The 21,628-nt window shown below is 39.4% G+C and overlaps 1 protein-coding gene across 3 annotated transcripts in view; it reads left to right on the top strand.

Moving 5' to 3' along the window:
* The window catches only part of fynb (FYN proto-oncogene, Src family tyrosine kinase b), a 248,552-nt gene extending 230,207 nt beyond the window's left edge, over positions 1-18,345 (top strand). For 2 of the 3 annotated variants that reach the window (XM_081378766.1, XM_081378768.1), the window contains 5 exons: positions 2,944-3,123; positions 3,974-4,050; positions 5,470-5,623; positions 12,581-12,712; positions 15,467-18,345. In XM_081378766.1, the coding sequence (XP_081234892.1) occupies positions 2,944-3,123; positions 3,974-4,050; positions 5,470-5,623; positions 12,581-12,712; positions 15,467-15,675 (752 nt within the window). In that variant the 3' untranslated portion in view covers positions 15,676-18,345. Of the gene's footprint in view, positions 1-198; positions 355-2,943; positions 3,124-3,973; positions 4,051-5,469; positions 5,624-12,580; positions 12,713-15,466 lie in introns of all 3 variants that reach the window. The other variant, XM_081378767.1, reaches the window with a different exon arrangement.
* The last annotated feature ends 3,283 nt before the right edge of the window (positions 18,346-21,628 follow it).

Here is a 21,628-nt window from a genome sequence, read left to right as displayed (position 1 = left end):
TTCGTTAAAGCCTAAGTTACGTTTAACCTAAAATAAAAGCGTATACCGAAAAGATTGGATCTATTACATCCATCTCTGAAATATTCAGACATCATGAAGTGAGCGACCCTCTAAGAAGATCACAGCCACACTCCTTCTCTCTCAGTGCATGTCCTCCGCCGTCCTACTAGTTAACCCCTCTACTCCTCCCCTCTATAGAGAGTGCAGATGGTTTGTGCTTTAATTTAACGGGCGTGTGTATTGACTACACCCCTGATACGGTGGGACTTAGCCATGATTCCTGGGAAATCGTCCGCGAGTCTCTGACGCTGGAAATGAAGCTGGGGGCCGGGTGTTTCGCTGATGTTTGGTGTGGTAAGACAGTCGCCTCCTCTCCCACATTCACTGACCTCCACGCAAACTTAGGTTTGGAAGAAGCATTTTCATCTAATCCAGTCATATTGGTTGCTCACTTCATTCAATGCAAAAACATATATTTTTTCCTCCCATCTCATATATTTTTTCCTCCACCATGTCCCTTTTGGGGCTCCGTACCTCTTCATTACGGAAAGCAAGCCATTTCTGTTTACCCATACCATGCTCAAGGATTAGATGAACATGTGAACTCATCATAGATGTAAATGTTGCAAAAAAAGTAACTTATTAAATAATTCACGAGAACAAATTTTATGTGAGAGACAAACTATAGCTAATTTGTGTGCACATGTTTCACACGTGCCGATTGGTTTTGATAATTACTGTAAGAGCTTCAGTGATTCTTCTACATGTGGTTATCATGTCATTTGAATGGAGGTAAGAATAAGAACCGTAAGTATCAAGTTGAGTCATGGATGTTTATTAATCACAAGCGATCTTGTTCAAACACTTTCCCTGTAGATGTGCATCCCAAAATATCTCCTGAATCTGCCTCTTATTATTATTGCCTTTAGGACACTGCTGGTATTTAGTTTTTAATGGGCAGAGTCACACAGATCAATGTGTGTGTAGATCAGTGGATTTAAAAACCAAGCACCGCATCTGATGTAACCATTTTAGTACCACCTTGACATCGCCTGCAAGTAAACACAAGATGATGTTTGTAACATTTTCTTCTGTAATGTGAAGTTGTGCTGGGCCAGTTGGGATAGGGGGAAGTGCTTTAATATCTAGTTACAAACTTGACATTTTAAATAGAATATCCACCATTGCAGTGTCATTTAAAGGCAAGCAAATTCCAGTGTTGTAAAATTAATAAAAGACACTTTTCCACCGTCGGTTCTAAGAACGGTAAGGACTGGTTCCAGCTGTATTTCCACTTGAGCCTGGTACATAATGGCACGATTACAAACCGTTCTCTGCCCGGAGTTCTCGGCACGGTTGTCTAACCGTACTGAACTGTGCTGGTAGAATGTGTGTAAGGATGTCGCCACTCAGGAATGGTCACTTGTCTGTAGCCTGGCTACTAGTTGCTCTGTAGCTGGCTAAAGGCCCGTTCACACCAGATACGAAGATATAGTTCTAAAAATCGTTCTTAATATTAAAGAATAGCAGAGTTCACACCATAGCTATAATAATAACGGCACAGAGAAACAATATCTTTGGAATCACGTTCAGAACAATTTTATCCAGCTGATGAACGATACAAACATAGACAGCCAATCAGAATCCATCCTGCTGTAACGAGCTTGAGCATATAAAGTGGCAGACAAGCACACGCTTAGAATAAACGGAACAATATCGTTCACTGATGTAGACGCTAATATAGTTATCTTTATTGTTATTGTTCTTGGTGTGAACTGGCCTTAAGCGTGCTATTTAAGCGACGTAAACACAAATGAATAATAAAATTAAAAGAAATATCTGATCATCCTCCATACCGTGGTTCTATTTACATCTCATTTCAATTGTAAACCCTTGCGTTACTAAGGCAACGACTGATGTATTTGTATTACATTCCAACGAGCTTTGTTATCAGATCCACAGTGGAAAATGAAACCATATCTGTACTGGATGGATCAGATCGTCACGTAATGGAATGGTTAATCAAAGAGAACGGTTTGGCCCGACGGTGGAAAATCGGCTAGTGTTGTTTTCTGTCTGTTGAAATTCCTTACTGTGTCCTGCAGAAAAACAGCCACAAATGACAAGTACAGTGTAATCTGTAATCTATTTTCTATTGACAAGCAGTAGTTCTGATCATTTTCTCAATCACAATTTTTTTGTTGTGTTATAAAGTCAACATATCTAAGCGTCCTAAAAATAAGATAATATACTTTAGATTGCATAAGAAATATATTAAGACGTTTTCTCAGAATACTGTATATCTTCAAATACATTTCTTGATTTAATCTCAGATGTAACAAAATTATTTTATTTATATATAACTATTTTAAAATTCAAGCAAATGTATCTATACATATGCTTATGTTTTTTTTATTTATAAAATAATTTTCCAAGTAGGTTAGAATGAGACAAATTCAATATACAGTATATTCTCTGAAAAGAAGTCTTATGATCTTACACTATTTTGCTTCTCAAGTATTTATTTTATTTCTTTTTTAATAATATTTTCGAATTTTAAAGATGCTTAGATATTTTTACTGGAAAACAAGACAAAAAAATGCTTATTACGAAAACATTTTTTTACAGTGTTCATCAAATGATGATCAAATGATGGAATGTTATAACTGCTAAAAATAGACCATGCAGTCAATTCCTCATTTAACATTAATTCCTTACAAGGGAAAGTGACTACAAATTAACAATGCTATACATAGATTTTTAGTGGATTCTCCCATGACTGTACTTGTGGGATAATGGCTGTTTTAATTGCAAAATAATTTTGCATGAACAAGAGGGGTTTTAATATTTTCTGGGTGCATGAAAGTCATTTTGTGGCATGCTGTTCGGCTAGGGGCTTTGTGCTGTTGTACTGACTGACAATTGTGTGTTTTTTGCTGTCAGGCACATGGAATGGCAACACTAAAGTGGCTGTGAAGACCCTCAAGCCTGGGACCATGTCTCCAGAGTCCTTCCTGGAGGAAGCGCAGATCATGAAGAAATTACGACATGATAAACTAGTGCAGCTCTATGCTGTGGTTTCTGAGGAACCCATCTACATTGTCACTGAGTATATGGGCAAAGGTCAGCAGTTGTTCTCATCGTAAAAGTGAAGAGAATGGCTTAACCAGAGGACAGGCATAGAATGTATCTATTTTAACAACACTTATGGGTTTTCTAGGCCTGACAAAAAAAAAAAAAAAAAAAAAAATCCAATTAAAGATAAATCAGGATTGAAGGTTGATGTTCTAATGTGTTCAGAAATTGTCACTTGATGCCTCAAAACATTTGGACAGAAAGAAAAAGAAATTATAGTGGCCTAAGTTTAATTTGAAGAGCTGTAATGGAGGAAACAGACGTTTAACCTAATACTGAAGGAAAACCTAATGGACAGTGGATGGAAAAGTCCTGAACTCCACATGTTATTAAGCATCAAAAACATAATCAAGACCAAAATCCACCGTCTCTCAAGGAAAATAAATGAAAATCCATGTATTTAAATTTGTTCAAACAGACTGTTTTTTTTAGTTCTACAAAATGGACTGTTATAATCAGCTAATCTCTGTATACTATTATTGTCATTCATCAGGACAGCCAAGTCGATGCTTACTAAGAGGTTTGATATGTAAAGTAAGTGCTGATGGTTATCGGTTAATGTGCTCATGGTTGTGACATCAACACTTTGTAGAGTTCTGAACAAGACTTTTTGCGGTTTACTTTCAATAAAGGGTCTGGGTGGACTGGGGAAGGAGCTTTATTTTGTTAACATCAGAATATGTTAACAGCACATCAGACACTTTTATATCAGAACAACAAGGGAATATGATGTTAATTACAGTTTATCTGTGATTATGCAGGCATGCGTATACATGATCTTGTAGCAGAAATGTCTCTTCTGTCCATGAAGCTAACATCTGCACATTGCATGTTTTAGGAAGCCTCCTAGATTTTCTTAAGGACGGGGAGGGACGGGGGCTGAAACTGCCGAACCTCGTCGACATGGCAGCCCAGGTACTACATCATCACTCTCTGTGTAAATAGCCCTTCTTAGGAATGTTCCGGGTTAAATACAAATTAAACCTCATGTAGAAGAGGTCCAGAAAGTATTTGGACAAACTTAAAAATAACTGAATGTTAGGTTAGGAATGCACTGAAATGAAAATTCTCTAAAACAGCTAAAATTGAGTGATAAAATGTGCAATTAAAATGTTTGTACATCAACTTTTTAATAACATAATTGTTTCTACTCCAGTTTGTTGATGAAATATAATAACTTGTTTGCATGACAGATTTATTAAAATATACATTAAATAATGAAGACATGCATTATATTTTTACTTAAACTGTTAGTAATATGTAATTCAATGCATATATTTGTGACCCTGGACCACAAAACTAGTCATATGGGTCAATTTTTTTAAATTGAGATTATACATCACATGAAAGCTGAATAAATAAGCTTTTCATTGATGTATGGTTTGTTAGGATAGGACAATATTTGGCTGAGATACAACTATTGAAAATCTTGAATCTGAGGGTGCAAAAAAATCAAAACATTGAGAAAATCTCCTTTAAAGTTGTGCATTTATGTTGGCGATTGTGATGCATTCACTCACAAAAATAAATGTTTTATATATTTACGGTAGGAAATGTACAAAATATCTTCATGGAACATGATCTTTACTTAATATCCTAATGATTTTTGGCATAAAAGAAAAATGGATAATTTTGACCCATACAGTGGATTGTTGGCTATTGCCACAAATAAACCCGTGCGACATGTGACTGGGTTTGTGGTCCAGGGTCACATTTAGCAAAATGCTCTTCTCTAGAGTTATTTGTTCTTGCTAACTAATGAGTTTATGGACATTGAATAGATTTCTTGAGGTAAATATAATGTTAAATTAAATTGTATAGACTACAAGCTGAATTATTGACGTCTTGGTTGAAACACTGATTGAGTGATAACATGAGACATGATTCATTTCAGTAAGTTGTTCTGTATCTTTAAACAAATCTTTAGGTGTTTCCCTACTTAATTTCAATGCATTCGATAAGAGAACAGCAAACCACCATGTATTTCAAAGAAAGAAAACACAAACCATTCACAGATATATTTTACTGTACTTTAAATGATGCAAGAATAGGTATACTACTGCTTAAAATACTTTTTGAGGCTACTGTAGATCAATGATGTAACAAGTACAGCAGGATGAAAATAACTGCTTTGGGCCACTCGATCTGAAAAGAATCTGTTCTGGTCCCTGTTGTGTTCATGAAGTTATATCATTTCTATGTAGCTACTGTATCAGCACTGTAATGCTCAGAAGGCTGCCTTTCTTAGTTTGGCCTATAGTAACCTCAGCACTTATTCCACAAGGATTTGACTTTGCTCACAATATTTCAGTGCCAGTGTTTGTATATATTCAGGTGGCTGGAGGCATGGCCTACATTGAGCGGATGAACTACATTCACAGAGATCTGCGCTCTGCTAACATTCTGGTTGGCGATAACCTTGTGTGTAAAATCGCTGACTTTGGCCTGGCCAGACTCATTGAAGACAATGAGTACACTGCCCGACAAGGTAAGCACATTCATCCACTGTAAAAAAAAAAAAAAAAAAAAAAACTATTTCAACTTGAAAACTTAAATTCAGTTGCTGCCTCTTTAAGTATAATCAAATTGGCCGTTGAAATCATTGAAACTTAAATTATATTAAACTGACTTAAAAAATCGAGTTGAATCTTGCATAACTTATAATTATTTATTTTTTTTAATTGCTTAAATTATTTTAAATGAGTTAAAGTAATGTAAAATAATTTTTAAAGACTTGTTGATCATAGTTGGTGTTTACAGACCATCTAGAAACATACATATACATATTGTTTTGGATGCTGATCTTGAAGCATGGGAAACTACTTCTTAAAGAAATAGTTGACCCAAAAAAAAAAATTGTAATTTCCCCTCATATTATTCCAAACCCAACTTTTTTCACAGAACACAAAAGTAATTTTTTTTTTTGTAGAAGATGATATTTATAATTCTCTAAATACCCTGAAGACATACAATATCTTAGTTCAGAGTTTCTCAACTCCAGTCCTTGGGATGCTGTCTCCTCAGAAGAGTTAAGCTGTGATTTGAATAACTTCCCTCCCACATTTTTGGCCTCTAGCAGATAAAGAGACATTTCTCATTGACAGACCGCTTATCCTATTCCTGAGGTGCAGAGAATTAGCAGCCAAAGAGGTTGCGGCAGAGCAAGGAACTGCTCAGAAAAAAGTTACCTGAAAGGTCACAATTTATTTTCTGTAAGAAGGGCAAGCGGCAGGAAGACCTGTGAAGCTGATGTGAATATTAAATGTTCATCGTGCACAGAAATTCTGCCACCCAACTGCCATATTGTTGGTGCCGGAATCAGCCACTTCTCAAAACAAACAGTTTCACAATTAATTTACAAATTAATAAATTTTTTAGAGCAAAAGAGGTCGTATCTCATATGGAAAGGTAACATTTTTAGGCACAGTGGGCAGAGGTGTAGCTACATGGCTTTATGTGTGTTCCATTCCACATCAGTTTGATGTATTCCACACAGGCTACACAGTTAGATGCATATTAAGTGATTTTCTCTAGATTTGAAAACAGGTAATATTTATTTATTGATTTAGTCACACCAATGAAATCACTGGTTCATACCTGGCCATCCCTGAAAAAAACAGTTCAGGCTACACCACTGACAGTGGGAGCTCCACAATTAATACAGAATATTCAGCTGAAATTATTGTAGGATGGTACTTGATTTTATAGTTTGAGATTTGATTGGATCGTGAGAAGTGAACTTTGATATTGTTGGTCAACACACACCATTGGTTACATCAGCAGAAAAGAAAAGTTGTTTCAGAAGATCTAATGAAGATCTAAAAGATCTAATGTGCACAGTACTACCAAAGATATTAAAGTCCCTCTATAGTCAATAATTTTACCCCTTAAAACTCATTTTTCATTTTTCCTTGGAAAAAAAAAATCTTCATGCCTTAAAATAGCTTGAATGTAACTCTACACCCTTGCCTCATTTAGTATACGTGGTTCTATGAATATGCAAATGAGCCCCACCTCCACTCACTCCAGCTTGTTGATGATCACACGTTGACCTGATTGGAAATGCTCTGCAATGTTGTTGACTTATGAATTTGAACATGGTTTGACTTAAGGCATATTAAAAATACCACAGAGACATATAAACAACATTAAATGCTTGATTTTCAACACAGGGGGACTTTAAGAAATACATTTGAATTCAGAGCAATAGCACATATTGGGTGGCTCGAAGTTCTTTCCAGGTCCTCTTCCTCTCTCTTGTCTCTGATTATTTCCTGTCTCTAACCCTACTTTCCTGTCCAATATTAGGTGGGGAAAAAAAATGACATTTAAAAACTAGAAAAATGCATTTCCGGAGGAACTGCAAAGTGTGCTTGCTCGGGTGCAGTGCACTAACGTTAGCAGGTAGTGGATAGATGCGAGATGCGAGAAAAAATGCGAGAATGCGAGAAAAAAGATGTCAAACTGTCTTTTATTTTCGAATTTATTTCCTCAATCAGCGCTGGACCGGCATTTTCTATCTTCCGCTGAGCCCTGGCCGTAGACAGATCATGTGTTTTACCCTGTCAATGCAGTGGTCTGCGTTGCGCTGATCTTACTCACACTATCGAGTGTAGGTGCAGCATTCTAACATTGAGTCATAATGAGCTGTTTATGAAGAAATTATCCGCTTCCTAATTATGTCATTTTAATCACGAAATTGAAACATTAAAAAACAATTTGCTCTTTATGGTGTGCGAGTTATAGAGCGCGGCAGCAACGAACCATCAGCTTGCAGCGTAACAACATTGAATGCTCGGCCGAAAAGCTGATCATAGCTGTACAGGGCGCCTTATTATTTTTCATCTCCATAAATATATCTAGTAGTAAAGCTAATGCAAGGGCTAGAAATCTAGTAATCTTTTGCTGATACTTCCTTAGCTGTGTCTGAAACCGCTCACTCGTTCACTAATCCCTACATAGTGAATGGCAGTTGAGTGCACTACATCAGCAAAGAATTTGGACGCTGACATAATTATCACGCGCCAGAGAGCTCGGACAATTTGTCATAAACATTACCTACCCATCTTTAATATTTCCTTTTTTTGGCTGTGTGAATTGTATGTAACCATTGTATGTATGTATTTTTCACGTTTATTGCGTTATTTGATAAAAAAAGATAATAAAAACACTTGCTTGTCATATTTATTTACTTTTTTAATTTATATGTGAAAATAAAAGAGAACAAAACACTACACAACACATTTGATTTTTCAAATATAGACATAACGGTATGTATAAATAAATAACCAGGCGTTTGGTCTTATAAATGATTGTTTTCTAACTCGGGTGCACCGTTGCCATGGTGACATTTTTGTTTATTTTTCATTCGCGCTCAATCGCCTTATCGTGATGGATTGTGGGAAATAGTGTCTCAGCAAGTGTACATCGTATGTACACTCGAATTCAGAGAGGATTGTGGATAAAAGTAGTGAAGAATGTAGGGAATGATGTCGTTCACTCAAAATTCGGACACCACTACAAAATGGCCGACACCTTAAATAGTGCACTATATAGTGGATAGGGAGCGATTTCAGACACAGCTCTTGTCATCATGGAGAGCGCAGTTCATGGTTGCATAGCAACGACAGACGCCACAGGAGAACAAGCGAAAGGAGACAGCGGCGCGCTCGCGCTTTCCACTTGTTTTTACACATCTAATGTGCGTTCCATTCGACAGGGTCCATATGCAGTGTTCACTGCTCCCCTACTCCCTGAGCATGGTATATCAGTTGAAGTGGACTTCACTGACAATAACCGCTCATTAGAAACGCCCAGCAAATGTCATCAAAGAAAGTCAACGACGGAGTCGCGCAGATTATGATATAACAAATATATATAGGACTACATTCATATTTTAATTTTTATTATTATATTATATATTTACAATTATATTGCACTATTTTACAACTACCTAAAATAAAATCACTTTACTTCACAAACTAGCTAAGCTGGCTGCATTCACTGAGGTAAATTATAATCATCAAAAATAGTATAATATTCACAACAATAACCGTTAAAAATACTGTCATTTGTATAACAATGGCGAAATGTATTACTTACACACATACGTAAACTCCTCCATCGTTAGTTATTATGACCGTTCTGACTGGTGATGACCTGATGCACGAAATGACAGTTGGGTGTGTGATCATCGCTCTCCACTTCCTGTGAAGTGATGTATCGATGTTCCCTTATTCCCTATGCCATGCGCAGTGCCCTTCGAACTGAACATGTTCGCTCCCTTCGGATTAGACTCTAACTTAAGATGGCGGAATACCCTGTGAAGTCCACTTCGCAGTCCACAACGCACCTCTAGAGCGATGTTGTTGATTGTTTGAGCATGAGACTGTGCGTTTCTCCTTGTTTTCTATTGTTATGCGCAGCATATTTCCCGCGCGCACAAACACAGCCACAGACAATTAATTGTTTGTTCGGTTATCGAAGAAGAGCATGATGTATTTTGTATAAAGTTTTTTTTTTTATTATTAACTGCTTTGAGGATTGGAAATGCACAATTCATGCATACAAATCTGTATATATTAATAAATTAAGATGATTAAAATAGACCAATGCAAAAAAACGAAATTCATGCCTGCATTTATTAAGACAAACCTGGTAAAAACGAATGCAGTCTATACACTGACTTGGCTGCTCTGTGAAATGTAATACAACAGTGCCACCTACTGTCTAAATGCATTACCTAACATCAAAAGGTGAAACTCTTGCATAGACATAGGTAAATGGGTTTGTCTATTAGCCTGAAATAAAAAAAAAAGAAAGAAAATTCAGATCTTGTACATCCTCACATTGGAGTCCCGAGTTCATGTATAAAGTTTGGTTTCGATATGTGACAGAGTTCCTGAGATATGGACGACTTCCTGTTTGGCGACTACGCCGCTGATTTCGTTTGGCTGTGACGGGCAAACGCTTCCGAAAATCAAAAATCCTTCTAGTAACTTTGATGAGGCTTGCTCCAATGATCATGTACGTCTAGTTTCGTGAAGTTCGGACCAAATTTGTGACCTGTGAAACTTTAGTTTCGCTTTCTGTTCAATCCAATATGGCGGACAAACGACATGGACTTGTGATGTCATCTTCGCGAGCAACTTACACCGGTGCTGACCGGACGTTTTAAAGTTGGAATGCTGTCTCTGTCTCAAAGGGTCTAGGCGCAGGAGCTGGCCAAAATTTTTCTCCCGGGAATAATAATAATAACTAGAAAAATGCATTTCCGGAGGAACTGCAAAGTGTGCTTGCTCGGGTGCAGTGCACTTACGTTAGCAGGTAGTGGATAGATGCGAGAAAAAATGCGAGAATGTGAGAAAAAAGATGTCAAACTGTCTTTTATTTTCGAATTTAATTCCTCAATCAGCGCTGGACCGGCATTTTCTATCTTCCGCTGAGCCCTAGCCGTAGACAGATCATGTGTTTTACCCTGTCAATGCAGTGGTCTGCGTTGCGCTGATCTTATTCACACTATCGAGTGTAGGTGCAGCATTCTAACATTGAGTCATAATGAGCTGTTTATGAAGAAATTATCCGCTTCCTAATTATGTCATTTTAATCACGAAATTGAAACATTAAAAAACAATTTGCTCTTTATGGTGTGCGAGTGATAGAGCGCGGCAGCAACGAACCATCAGCTTGCAGCGTAACAACATTGAATGCTCGGCCGAAAAGCTGATCATAGCTGTACAGGGCGCCTTATTATTTTTCATCTCCATAAATATATCTAGTAGTAAAGCTAATGCAAGGGCTAGAAATCTAGTAATCTTTTGCTGATACTTCCTTAGCTGTGTCTGAAACCGCTCACTCGTTCACTAATCCCTACATAGTGAATGGCAGTTGAGTGCACTACATCAGCAAAGAATTTGGACGCTGACATAATTATCACGCGCCGAGAGAGCTCAGACAATTTGTCATAAACATTACCTACCCATTTTTAATATTTCCTTTTTGTGGCTGTGTGAATTGTATGTAACCATTGCATGTATGTATTTTTCACGTTTATTGCGTTATTTGATTAAAAAAAAAAGATAATAAAACACTTGCTTGTCATATTTATTTACTTTTTTAATTTATATGTGAAAACAAAAGAGAACAAAACACTACACAACACATTTGATTTTTCAAATATAGACATTAACGGTATGTATAAATAAATAACCAGGCGTCTGGTCTTATAAATGATTGTTTTCTAACTCGGGTGCACCGTTGCCATGGTGGCATTTTTGTTTATTTTTCATTCGCGCTCAATCGCCTTATCGTGATGGATTGTGGGAAATAGTGTCTCAGCAAGTGTACATCGTATGTACACTCGAATTCAGAGAGGATTGTGGATAAAAGTAGTGAAGAATGTAGGGAATGATGTCGTTCACTCAGAATTCGGACACCACTACAAAATGGCCGACACCCTAAATAGTGCACTATATAGTGGATAGGGAGCGATTTCAGACACAGATCTTGTCATCATGGAGAGCGCAGTTCATGGTTGCCGCATAGCAACGACAGACGCCAGACGCCACAGGAGAACAAGCGAAAGGAGACAGCGGCGCACTCGCGCTTTCCACTTGTTTTTACACATCTAATGTGCGTTCCATTCGACAGGGTCCATATGCAGTGTTCACTGCTCCCCTACTCCCTGAGCACGGTATATCAGTTGAAGTGGACTTCACTGACAATAACCGCTCATTAGAAACACCCAGCAAATGTCATCAAAGAAAGTCAACGACGGAGTCGCGCAGATTATCCTCACATTGGAGTCTTGAGTTAATGTACAAAGTTTGGTTTCGATACGTGATAGAGTTCCTGAGATATGAACTACTTCCTGTTTTGGCGACTACGCCGCCGATTTCGTTTGGCTGTGACGGGCAAACGCTTCCGAAAATCAAAAATCCTTCTAGTAACTTTTGTGAGGCTTGGTCCAAGGATCATGTACGTCCAGTTTCGTGAAGTTCGGACTAAATTTGTGACCTGTGAAAATTTAGTTTCGCTTTCTGTTCAATCCAGTGTGGCGGACAAACGACATGGACTCGTGATGTCATCTTCGCGAGCAACTTAAACCGGTACTGACCGTACGTTTTAAAGTTGGAACGGTGTCTCTGTCTCAAAGGGCCTAGGCGCAGGAGCTGGCCAAAATTTTTCTCCCGGGAATAATAATAATAATAATAATAAGAAAACTTAAGAAGAACAGTAAGTGTGCTGCTTTCAGCAAGCACACTTAATAAGAAAACTTAAGAAGAACAATAAGTGTGCGCTTTCAGCAAGCACACTTAATAAAAGTGAATTTTGATGTCATGATTTCAAAGTCTTTAATGGTGGCTGTCTTTGAGACAATGTCTTTTAGAAATTCCAGTGCACTTTCATTTTAATGAATCTTCTTTCTCCCATGTCTGTATTTCAGGGGCTAAATTCCCTATTAAGTGGACGGCTCCTGAGGCAGCTCTGTATGGGAAGTTCACTATTAAATCCGATGTTTGGTCTTTTGGAATCCTGCTTACAGAGCTGGTCACTAAAGGCAGAGTTCCATATCCAGGTAAATCTTAAAACAGTTGCTTTGAGTGATCACTAGATGTATTGTGAAATTACTAATGTGACCCTTTAACAGTTTAAAATACATCAAACAAAAAAAATATATATGTATATAAATAAAATATATATATAACCTGCATTCAAAAATAGTCTTTTGAAGCCTCGGCTTATGATATTTTATTGTTTCTGTAAACCAAAAGACATGACTAAACATTTAAAGGTGTTTAAAGATATTTGCTGCCACATACCTTGATACATATCTGCTGATATACATTTCTTTTGACTAATTTCTGAGGCATGTCCAGTCTCAGATTTTAGTTTTTCATTTTATTTCGGACTGGCTCTTTCCACACCTTAACGTTTTTCAGAACAAGTCATGTTGACATGTCCTGGGAATGCAGTAGCTCCGTAATTAGATCAACTAGATGAATCATTTATCAGTATCTGTGCAAAATTTGTGAACCACCCTTTTAATCACACTCAGACTCTTAAAATATGCTGAAGATGGTGATCCAGGGTTGAATTAGATCTGCACAAATTCTAAAAACAAAAAACAAAACCTTGATCTTAGCTGGAATGTAGGGGAGAAATGAAGGGGGAGGTCTGAAATGCCATTGAGTCGACACAGTATTGCGTCATCCACAGATGTTTGCAGGCGTTTCTCTCTCAGTTGTTGAAATGTGGTCATGTCCCTCATGGTGATGATGAATCTTCTGGCTTCATACGTGTAGTTCTGTTCCAAGATCACTAATCATGAGAAGCAGGTCTTATTGTCCTGCCCTCATATCTTCAAAAATGGGCATCTGATATTGCATTTTTTGGTTTGATTGATAGTTTTAGTCTGTTTTTATCTCCCCAGTCGTTGTTGCAAAATTCACTTTGCAGCATAAGTTTGTGGATCTCTTTATTAGTCATTTTGGTTCAAAAATGATTACATTTTATTAGCACTAAATTAATTCCGACAATAACTAGATTTTAGTAGTTGTGCATGCCAGTGCAAAACTTGCTACTACAATACTAGGGTGTTGCTATATGGTTGCAAAGGCGTACTCTTAGTGATGTTGTTGTTACATTGTTCTGGATGGTTGTTTATTGGCCTAAGTCAAAAAAAAAAAAAAAAGTCACTGTCAATCACCTATTTTATCATCCACAAAACAAAACTTTTGAAAAAAAAAAAATTGAAAAGTGGTTTGTTCTAAATCCCTAACACAACTATGTGCAATGGACCTTTGTCAATGTAGTCGCCATATATGATTTTCCACGAATGCTAAAAAACTGTGATGGAAATATCTGTCCAATGTACTGCACTTTTTTGTACCTGTGAAAATACATCTTTCAAAAAACTTTCCTGGTGTCAAAAAACTCTTTGTAAACTAGTGCACGAGAAGAAAAAAAACAAAAGTGACAAAGCCAACAACGAAGACAAGACCAGCATCTTCATCTTTTCTGAGCATTCCAATACACTAATATTTTCATAACGACATGGCCATATGTAATTAATATAAGTGAAGACAAACTGATCAGTATGATTCATATTCAAAATGGTAAGCAAGCACTGGTTTGTTTACGGTTTGTATATTCACATTACTAGTTCAAGTTCCTATTTTTTGAATGACGAATACTACTGTCAAAAATGACTACTGTCATTTTTATCTCTCATGCATGCGCAGAACGTACATGCTAGTTCACCGTCGGCTGTATTTTTTGCCCAGACACAGCCGACGTGGCTTTCGTCTCTGTTATGAACCCATGTAAATTTGGCAGAAAGGGGAACATAACGTAAAGGACACGTGAACCAAAATACAATGCTCAATCATTTATTTAAAGGGATACTCCACCGTCTTTTCATATTAAACTATGTTATTCCCTTAACTAAGACGAGTTGATACATACCTCTCTCGTCTCAGTGCGTGCACTCAATCGCTCTGGCGCGCGGCGAAACTTTGTTCACTCAGTTCATTCAATATGGGCCAAGCAGAGAAGCTACCAAACACCTCCACGTTTTCCCTATTTAAATACAGTTACTCGCGTAGTGTAACTCGACCTAGGACGGTGACACAAAACAAAACGTTGCGCTTTTCTAAGCGTGTAAAATGGATAACTATATTGTATGGCGGAATACCATAGCAAGTGCTTATGAGCACTTCGACTTTGCGGAGTAATATCTTCACTCGTGAAAAATCCTCTCACCGGCCCCCGCTCCCTCTAGTGAAGATATTACTCCGCCTTGTTTTCAAAACAAAATTCCTTACGTTACAGAATAAGCCAGAGACTCCTGGGCTTGAAATTAAAAAGTGTTGTCGTTACCTGTGGGCTAATGGACAGGTTTTAAACCGTACTTTTTTTAGACGTTTTTTTGAATAGATAAACAGAAGCTAAGTTTAAGCAAAATTCTAACACACAACTGCAAATTTTTACTGAATGGGAGAGAACACAATAACTCACAGGTGTGAAATGCCTGAGACAGCCTGGATAACACCTAATTGCCTAACACAGATGTCAATCAAACTTATCAAGCAGTATATAATTATTATACAATATTTTAGGATTTGAGATTTTATAATAATGTTTGTAGTTTTATCAAAATCAATGAAACAACAATACTTTAATAAATATAATATTTCAACAAAAACTGGGGGGCCTGTTTATAGTGGGCGAGCCCATGCCCGTTAGGCCCATCTACGCCCTTGGTTGGCACTCATAAAAGCATTGTTCTGCTGAAATTGTCTCTTATTGAGTTTTCTGTTGTTTTTGATAGGGATGAACAACAGGGAGGTACTAGAACAAGTGGAGCGTGGCTACCGGATGCCGAGTCCCCAGGATTGTCCAAGTTCTCTACACGAGCTGATGGTTCAGTGCTGGAAGAAAGATGCAGAAGAGCGGCCCACTTTTGAGTACCTGCAGGCCTTCCTCGAAGATTACTTCACGGCGACTGAACCTCAGTATCAGCCTGGAGACAACCTCTAAACCCAGCCTCCTGGACTCACCCTGATCTTCTCCTCCCCTGGCCATTTTTAGTCCCCTCTACTCCCTCCTGACTGGAGGCATGTACAGCTTCATGAGTTCACCTAAGCTCCTGTTACTCCCCTATGGCCTCATGCCCTAGTCGACTAAAGACTGAACAATTTGCACAGACTTTCAACTTGAGGGGTGTATACATGAGCAAGCTGGGTAGGTAAACAGGGGGAATTGTGGGTAAAGTTGGGAGAGGGAGGATGTGGAAATGCTTTTGTTCAGGGTTGTGGCCATAACCATTATAATGAAATGATGCCTGTATTCAGTGTAAATATAAGATGCTTGTTTATGGGTTTTTTTTTGTTTTGTTTGTTTTTTCATTCATGTTGTGTTTTGTTATCCCCGCTCATCTTTTTGTTTTACTTAGCAAAATAGCAATTATGGTCGCGTTGAGGAACACGTTCTTCGTGAAGGATAAAGCAGACAACTATGAAGGGTTTGGCTGCGTGCCAATGCATAAAACGAATCGCTATGTCTGTGTGTTATATTTGAGATTTGAGAATGTATGTGCTTTATTTGTCCTCTCCTCTGCTGATGTGATCGTGTTCCAGATGGAGGAATAAATCAGAGTGTCTTTCTTATTCTAGTGGTTTTAAAATCTCAAACTGCAAGGGAAATTGATTCCTTCCTTTTTTTTTTTTTTTGTTTTTTTTTTTTTTTCAATGATTATTAAGATACTAAATTGATTTAACATTTTGTTAATCTCTGAGAATTGTGTCCTCTCCAAAGTACTAGATGTTAATCTAAAAAGAATATTTTACACATAATGCACATTACAGTTTTGTGTTTTCTACCAAATGTTAAATGTTAAAAGTTTCCCCGCTACCAAGTATTTTTGGATATTTGAGTATGGATGTTTTTTCCATGGTGGAAGAGAAATGGTTATTCAGGTTTAAAAGTTCCTGTTACCCCATACTTAGGCTGTGTCCAAAGACTGAAAAATGCTACATTTGCGTACAGTATTCAGATGTAGGAAGTCACCAAGGCATGTTCGAAATCCAATATTTGCGTAACATTTTCTCTACTAGAGGTCCAATTGTACTTTACACATACATTACACTATAGTTACGGAAGCTTGATCCCATGCATTGCTGCAGAAATGAATCTTGCAGAGTTAAAGTTTAGCTAAACTTGTTTATAGCACTGTCAGAAACCATGCAAAAATTGTACCTTTAGAGGTACAACTTGTCACTAGCTGTTTCCATCCAAAGTTGCAAATTTAACTTGTGTGCAAAATTGGAATATTGCATAAAACATATGCGACAAAAGCACCGTTTCCATCCAGTGAGCCGAAGAGAACAAAATTGTCACTTCCTGATAAACTGGGGCAAAATATCACTAAGAAAAATGGAAGTTGCTGCAGTAAGAGAAGCCACTGATAAATTCATATTATTTGCACTTTAGAGCGCTTATCAATAAAGTTATCTTGCTTTCGGTGGCAGATCCCTGAACACAGTCGTGTAACACAGTCCTGGGAGGGAGGTAATTATACCAAACTACTTTGACGAGACTTTGCTCAGGCATTTTAGAACAACCAAAACAGCATTTCAGATGCTGTGCAATGAGATCGGTTCGCTGGTTAGTCCAGTTTAAATTGCTTTTGAATGTGCGCTCTGTTTTCACTTTGGCTTTTTTAATTCATGATCATGCGTACTCTGTGTATAGGGAGCGACGGTACTGACCTCACATTTTATGAGATACGATATTTGTAAATGATGCTTAGGATATGTTGTGCACCAAATCCTCCACCATTGTCTTGTCAGTCATCTCTCCTTACTCTCGTCATGTGATAAGTGAAATCTGACTCCTGCTGCACTTTGCTGCAACTTTGCAGCTCGTGCTTAATGGAGCACATGCTTTCAGATAATTGTTCACTATAATGTTTAGTATCCATTGTCCAACTGAACTAAATGGTTTTTATTTCTTTAAAAAAGCAAAACAACAGTGTGGGCGGTGCCATGGTGGGCAAGTAATGTAATCGGTATACGGCCAAAGACCGTTTAACACTGGTAACACTGACTACCACAGCAAGTCTAGAGACTACTATGAACTGCTTAATCGTTAACTTAAGTTATTGAATTTGTTCTTGATAAATAAACATGACATTATGGTGCCTTGGAAGCCTGCCTGAAACTTTCTTTTCTTTACGCAGAAATGTTGTTAGGTCATTGACTGACTGGGCAGCGAATAAGCACAGTAGCTGTCTTCAGTTTCGGACACAGCCTCATTAAAATTTAATCAGGTTCCATTTGCCCTCAGTGGTTACCACAACAACTGGTCCCTATCTTCACACACCTTAGTTTTCACGTTCCATTTATTCTGTCATGGAGGATACTTTTAAGATTAATTTGTTTTAATGTAATTTATTTAACCTATCATAAATCTATGTGGAACTGTTTGAATTTGGTTCAATGGAACACTCCAAAGTATCATATTTTCCCTTGTTGGTTTGTACAGTGCTCATCAGAACATCTTTAAAACCCCTCAACAACATTGCATTTGGTTTAACAGTATTGTGTTCGTAATCACCTCAAAATTATCTTTGCCATTACCATTTATTTAACATTATTTTGTTTACTCGTTTCCCATTTGTAAATAAAAAAGTACAATATTTTACACTTTACAAGCTTTGCTCCTCCTTCTTATTCTCAATTAAATCCTTTAAATGTTTTTTTTTATTTTAATTAATATTATTTTATTTGATGTTTTGATATCTAATTTCAGCTGTTATTCAGCATCCAGGGTGCAAGCAGTTTGCAAGTGTCATTCACTATTTATCCCAGCTAACACAGTTACGTTGTGAAGACGTAACCGGACCGGACCATATTCGTCGTAGCGACGTACCACATAACGTTCCAGTGACGTAACTTTGTGATTCCCATAATCGTCGTGGCGACGTTATAGTGGTACGTCGTAAGAACGTGATGAGTAATGACCAAACTGGCATGTTGCAAGGACGTAACATCAAAGGACCATATTAGTCGGTGCGACGTGCCACATAACGTTCCAGCAACATAACTTTGTGATTCCTGTATTCATCGTGGCAACGTTATAGTGGTACGTCGCTGGAACGTGGCAGCTACTTCCTAACGACCAAAATACCTCGTCCGCATTTATTTTTAATATACTTCTCACCTTTAGTCCTGGGAATTAAGATGTGCTTGATCCATAACGGATCCATAACGCATATCTATACATAACTCAGAAATACAGTAAAAGCAGTTGTTTAATTGCTTAAAGTGTAAGTTGCAGGTTAAATTTTTCACGAAGATAATGCAATGTGTTTATTAAACATAAAGATAAGAACCGCCCACCATTGTTTTTTTATACCAAAATGCTGATATAATATGAAAAGTTGGCACTTTTAACAGTGGTTCTCTTACGAGAGTACTCCCGTGTTGCGTAAGTTTAGCTTACACTACGGGAAAACTCCTTTTCTCAAAAATACTGAAGCAAAAAATTATCCTTTAATTTTTAGAATGTAAAACGCATTTGCTGCAGCAGGCAGACATAGGCGAGACAGCTCGCGCGCCTATTGGCTGCTCTGCGGCAACTGCTGCAACCTATCAGTGCGTCTTGGCATGACTCCAGCGCCAGTGGGAAGCCTTCCCGCGCTGTCGTCATAGCCCGCCAAAACAGGGTGTGGCTTCGCCTATAAAACCCCCCTGCACAGGTTGCACAAGTGATTTCGTCTCCTTCAGCGAAGGACTTCGCTGGATCTAGAGAGAGAAGCAACGCCGTCGTTCAGCATATCAGCGGGACGAGCTCGAGGCAAGGACCCGGCTGGATATTCGCCACCTTCGCTCGCCGTACCTGCTGCGCTCCCGGCGCCCATATCCTTTTACAATCTCTCCGTGTGTGTTCGTCGCTGCGACACGCACGTTTCTTTTTCCTCTAAAAGAGCAAAGGCATTTTTCAATGCCCATCATGTCCTGCGGCTCGTGTCGAGCCGTTCTCAGCGACGGGGACCGCCACGAGCTGTGCGCTTCCTGCCTGGGAAAGGACCACGCGGACCACGCGCTCGCCGACGGCGTCTGCCTCCCGTTCATATGGCGGGGCTCGAGCATTTTGAGCGTTTTAAACATATGAGCCCACGCCGGTGCGCCCCGCGTGACTCGCATGACGCTCTCTTATATGCTCACGCTAACTGAAAGCATATGTCATTTCCCCCTGTGGCTCAGTGGTGAAATCTAAGGCTTTCGCTCCAGAGACCTGGGTTCGAATCCCGGCTCTGGCGGCAGATAAAAATTTATGCTGCTCTCCTCTGAGCTCGCGGCCAGCTTTCTTACATACAGAAAGCAAACCCGCCCCTCGTGCCCTCCCGTTCATATGGCGGGGCTCGAGTATTTTCAGCGTGAGCCCACGCCGGTGCGCCCGCGTGACTCGCATGACGCTCTCTTATATGCTCAATGTAGGCTGCTCTCTTCTGAGCTCGCGGCCAGCTTTCTTACATACAGAAAGCGAACCCGCCCCTCGTGCCCTCCTGTTCATATGGCGGGGCTCGAGTATTTTGAGCGTTTTAAACATATGAGCCCATGCCGGTGCGCCCCGCGTGACTCGCGTGACGCTGTCTTAAATGGGTTGAAAACAATAAAGCTGGCTCAGGCCGCTCGACCGCTAAGTGTAGGAAAAGTGCCCACTTCCCAGTGTTCACCCCTACACACTAGCACTACCTATGCAGTGTCTCACACCACCACAGGGTCCATATCAGTCAAACCGGCTCATGCCGTTCATATTTTAAGTGTAGGAAATGTGCCCGCTGTTCAGCGCCCATCCCTGCCTGTGAATATGACTGTATCTGCGCTACGCACACACATAGCGCCTCAGCATGCGAGCCCAGCTCGCGCTGGCAGTGTATTGAGGGCAGATCACGTGTCTGCCTCTCAGCGCACACACTTGTGGACAGCTCGCAGTGCTGCGCGTCGCGAGCCCACGGAGCTGTGCATGTAATAAAGCATCTCCCCGCTCACACGGCCGGAGTGCCAGTTACAGAAACACTGCACGAAACACTGTGTGCCCCACTCGAAATGAGCATGATGAACGAAGTACGTCATCATGGTTGGGTCTCCAGGTCCCCGGACCGGAACCCAGATTTCATTCTACCCCTGACGACTCACGTGAAAGCGTGGAAAAGCATCCCAGGGGCTTCGAAATGGGTGTTAAAGATAGTAAATTCGCTCGCAGACCACCGCGCTTCACAGCCCGGGTTGAAACTTTGGTGAATCAGGAAGTAGCACACCTACTTCGCACCGAGATAGCGAATTTACTGAGAAAAGGGGCTGTGGAAACCGTTCCCTTGGCAGAAAGCGAGTCGGGGGTTTTACAGCCGTTACTTTATGGTACCAAAGAAGGATGGCGGGCTCCGCCCTATACTAGATCTCAGACACTTGAACAAAGCGCTGATGACTTGCTCGTTCAAAATGATCACGACCAGACAAATCCTCGCTCGAAATTCGACTGGGGGACTGGTTTATATCAGTGGATCTGAAAGACACCTATTTTCAGATCCAAATAGCAGCCCGTCACAGGCCCTTCTTGAGGTTCGCCTTCGAGGGCCGGGCTTATCAGTACACCGTTCTTCCCTTCAGCCTGTCGTTGGCACCTCGTACATTTACGAAGTTCATGGACACGGCCCTCGCGCCCCTCAGACGAAGGGGCGTGGGAGTCCTGAACTATCTGTACGACTGGCTAATTATAGCACAGTCAAAAGAAGAATTGGTGTTACACAGAACACTACTGCTGACCCATCTCGAGCAGTTGGGTCTCAGAGTCAACTGGACCAAAAGCATTCTACTCCCCAGCCAGAAAATTTCCTTTCTAAGGATAGAACTGGACTCCAGCTGTATGGGAGCGCGCCTGACACAGGAACGCGCGGCAGTGATACAGCGCCTGGCAATGACATTCA

The sequence above is a fragment of the Scardinius erythrophthalmus genome (assembly GCF_964197995.2).
Source record: "Scardinius erythrophthalmus genome assembly, chromosome: 11".
Classification (NCBI taxonomy): Eukaryota; Metazoa; Chordata; class Actinopteri; order Cypriniformes; family Leuciscidae; genus Scardinius; species Scardinius erythrophthalmus.
This window is presented reverse-complemented; position numbering and strand designations above follow the sequence as displayed.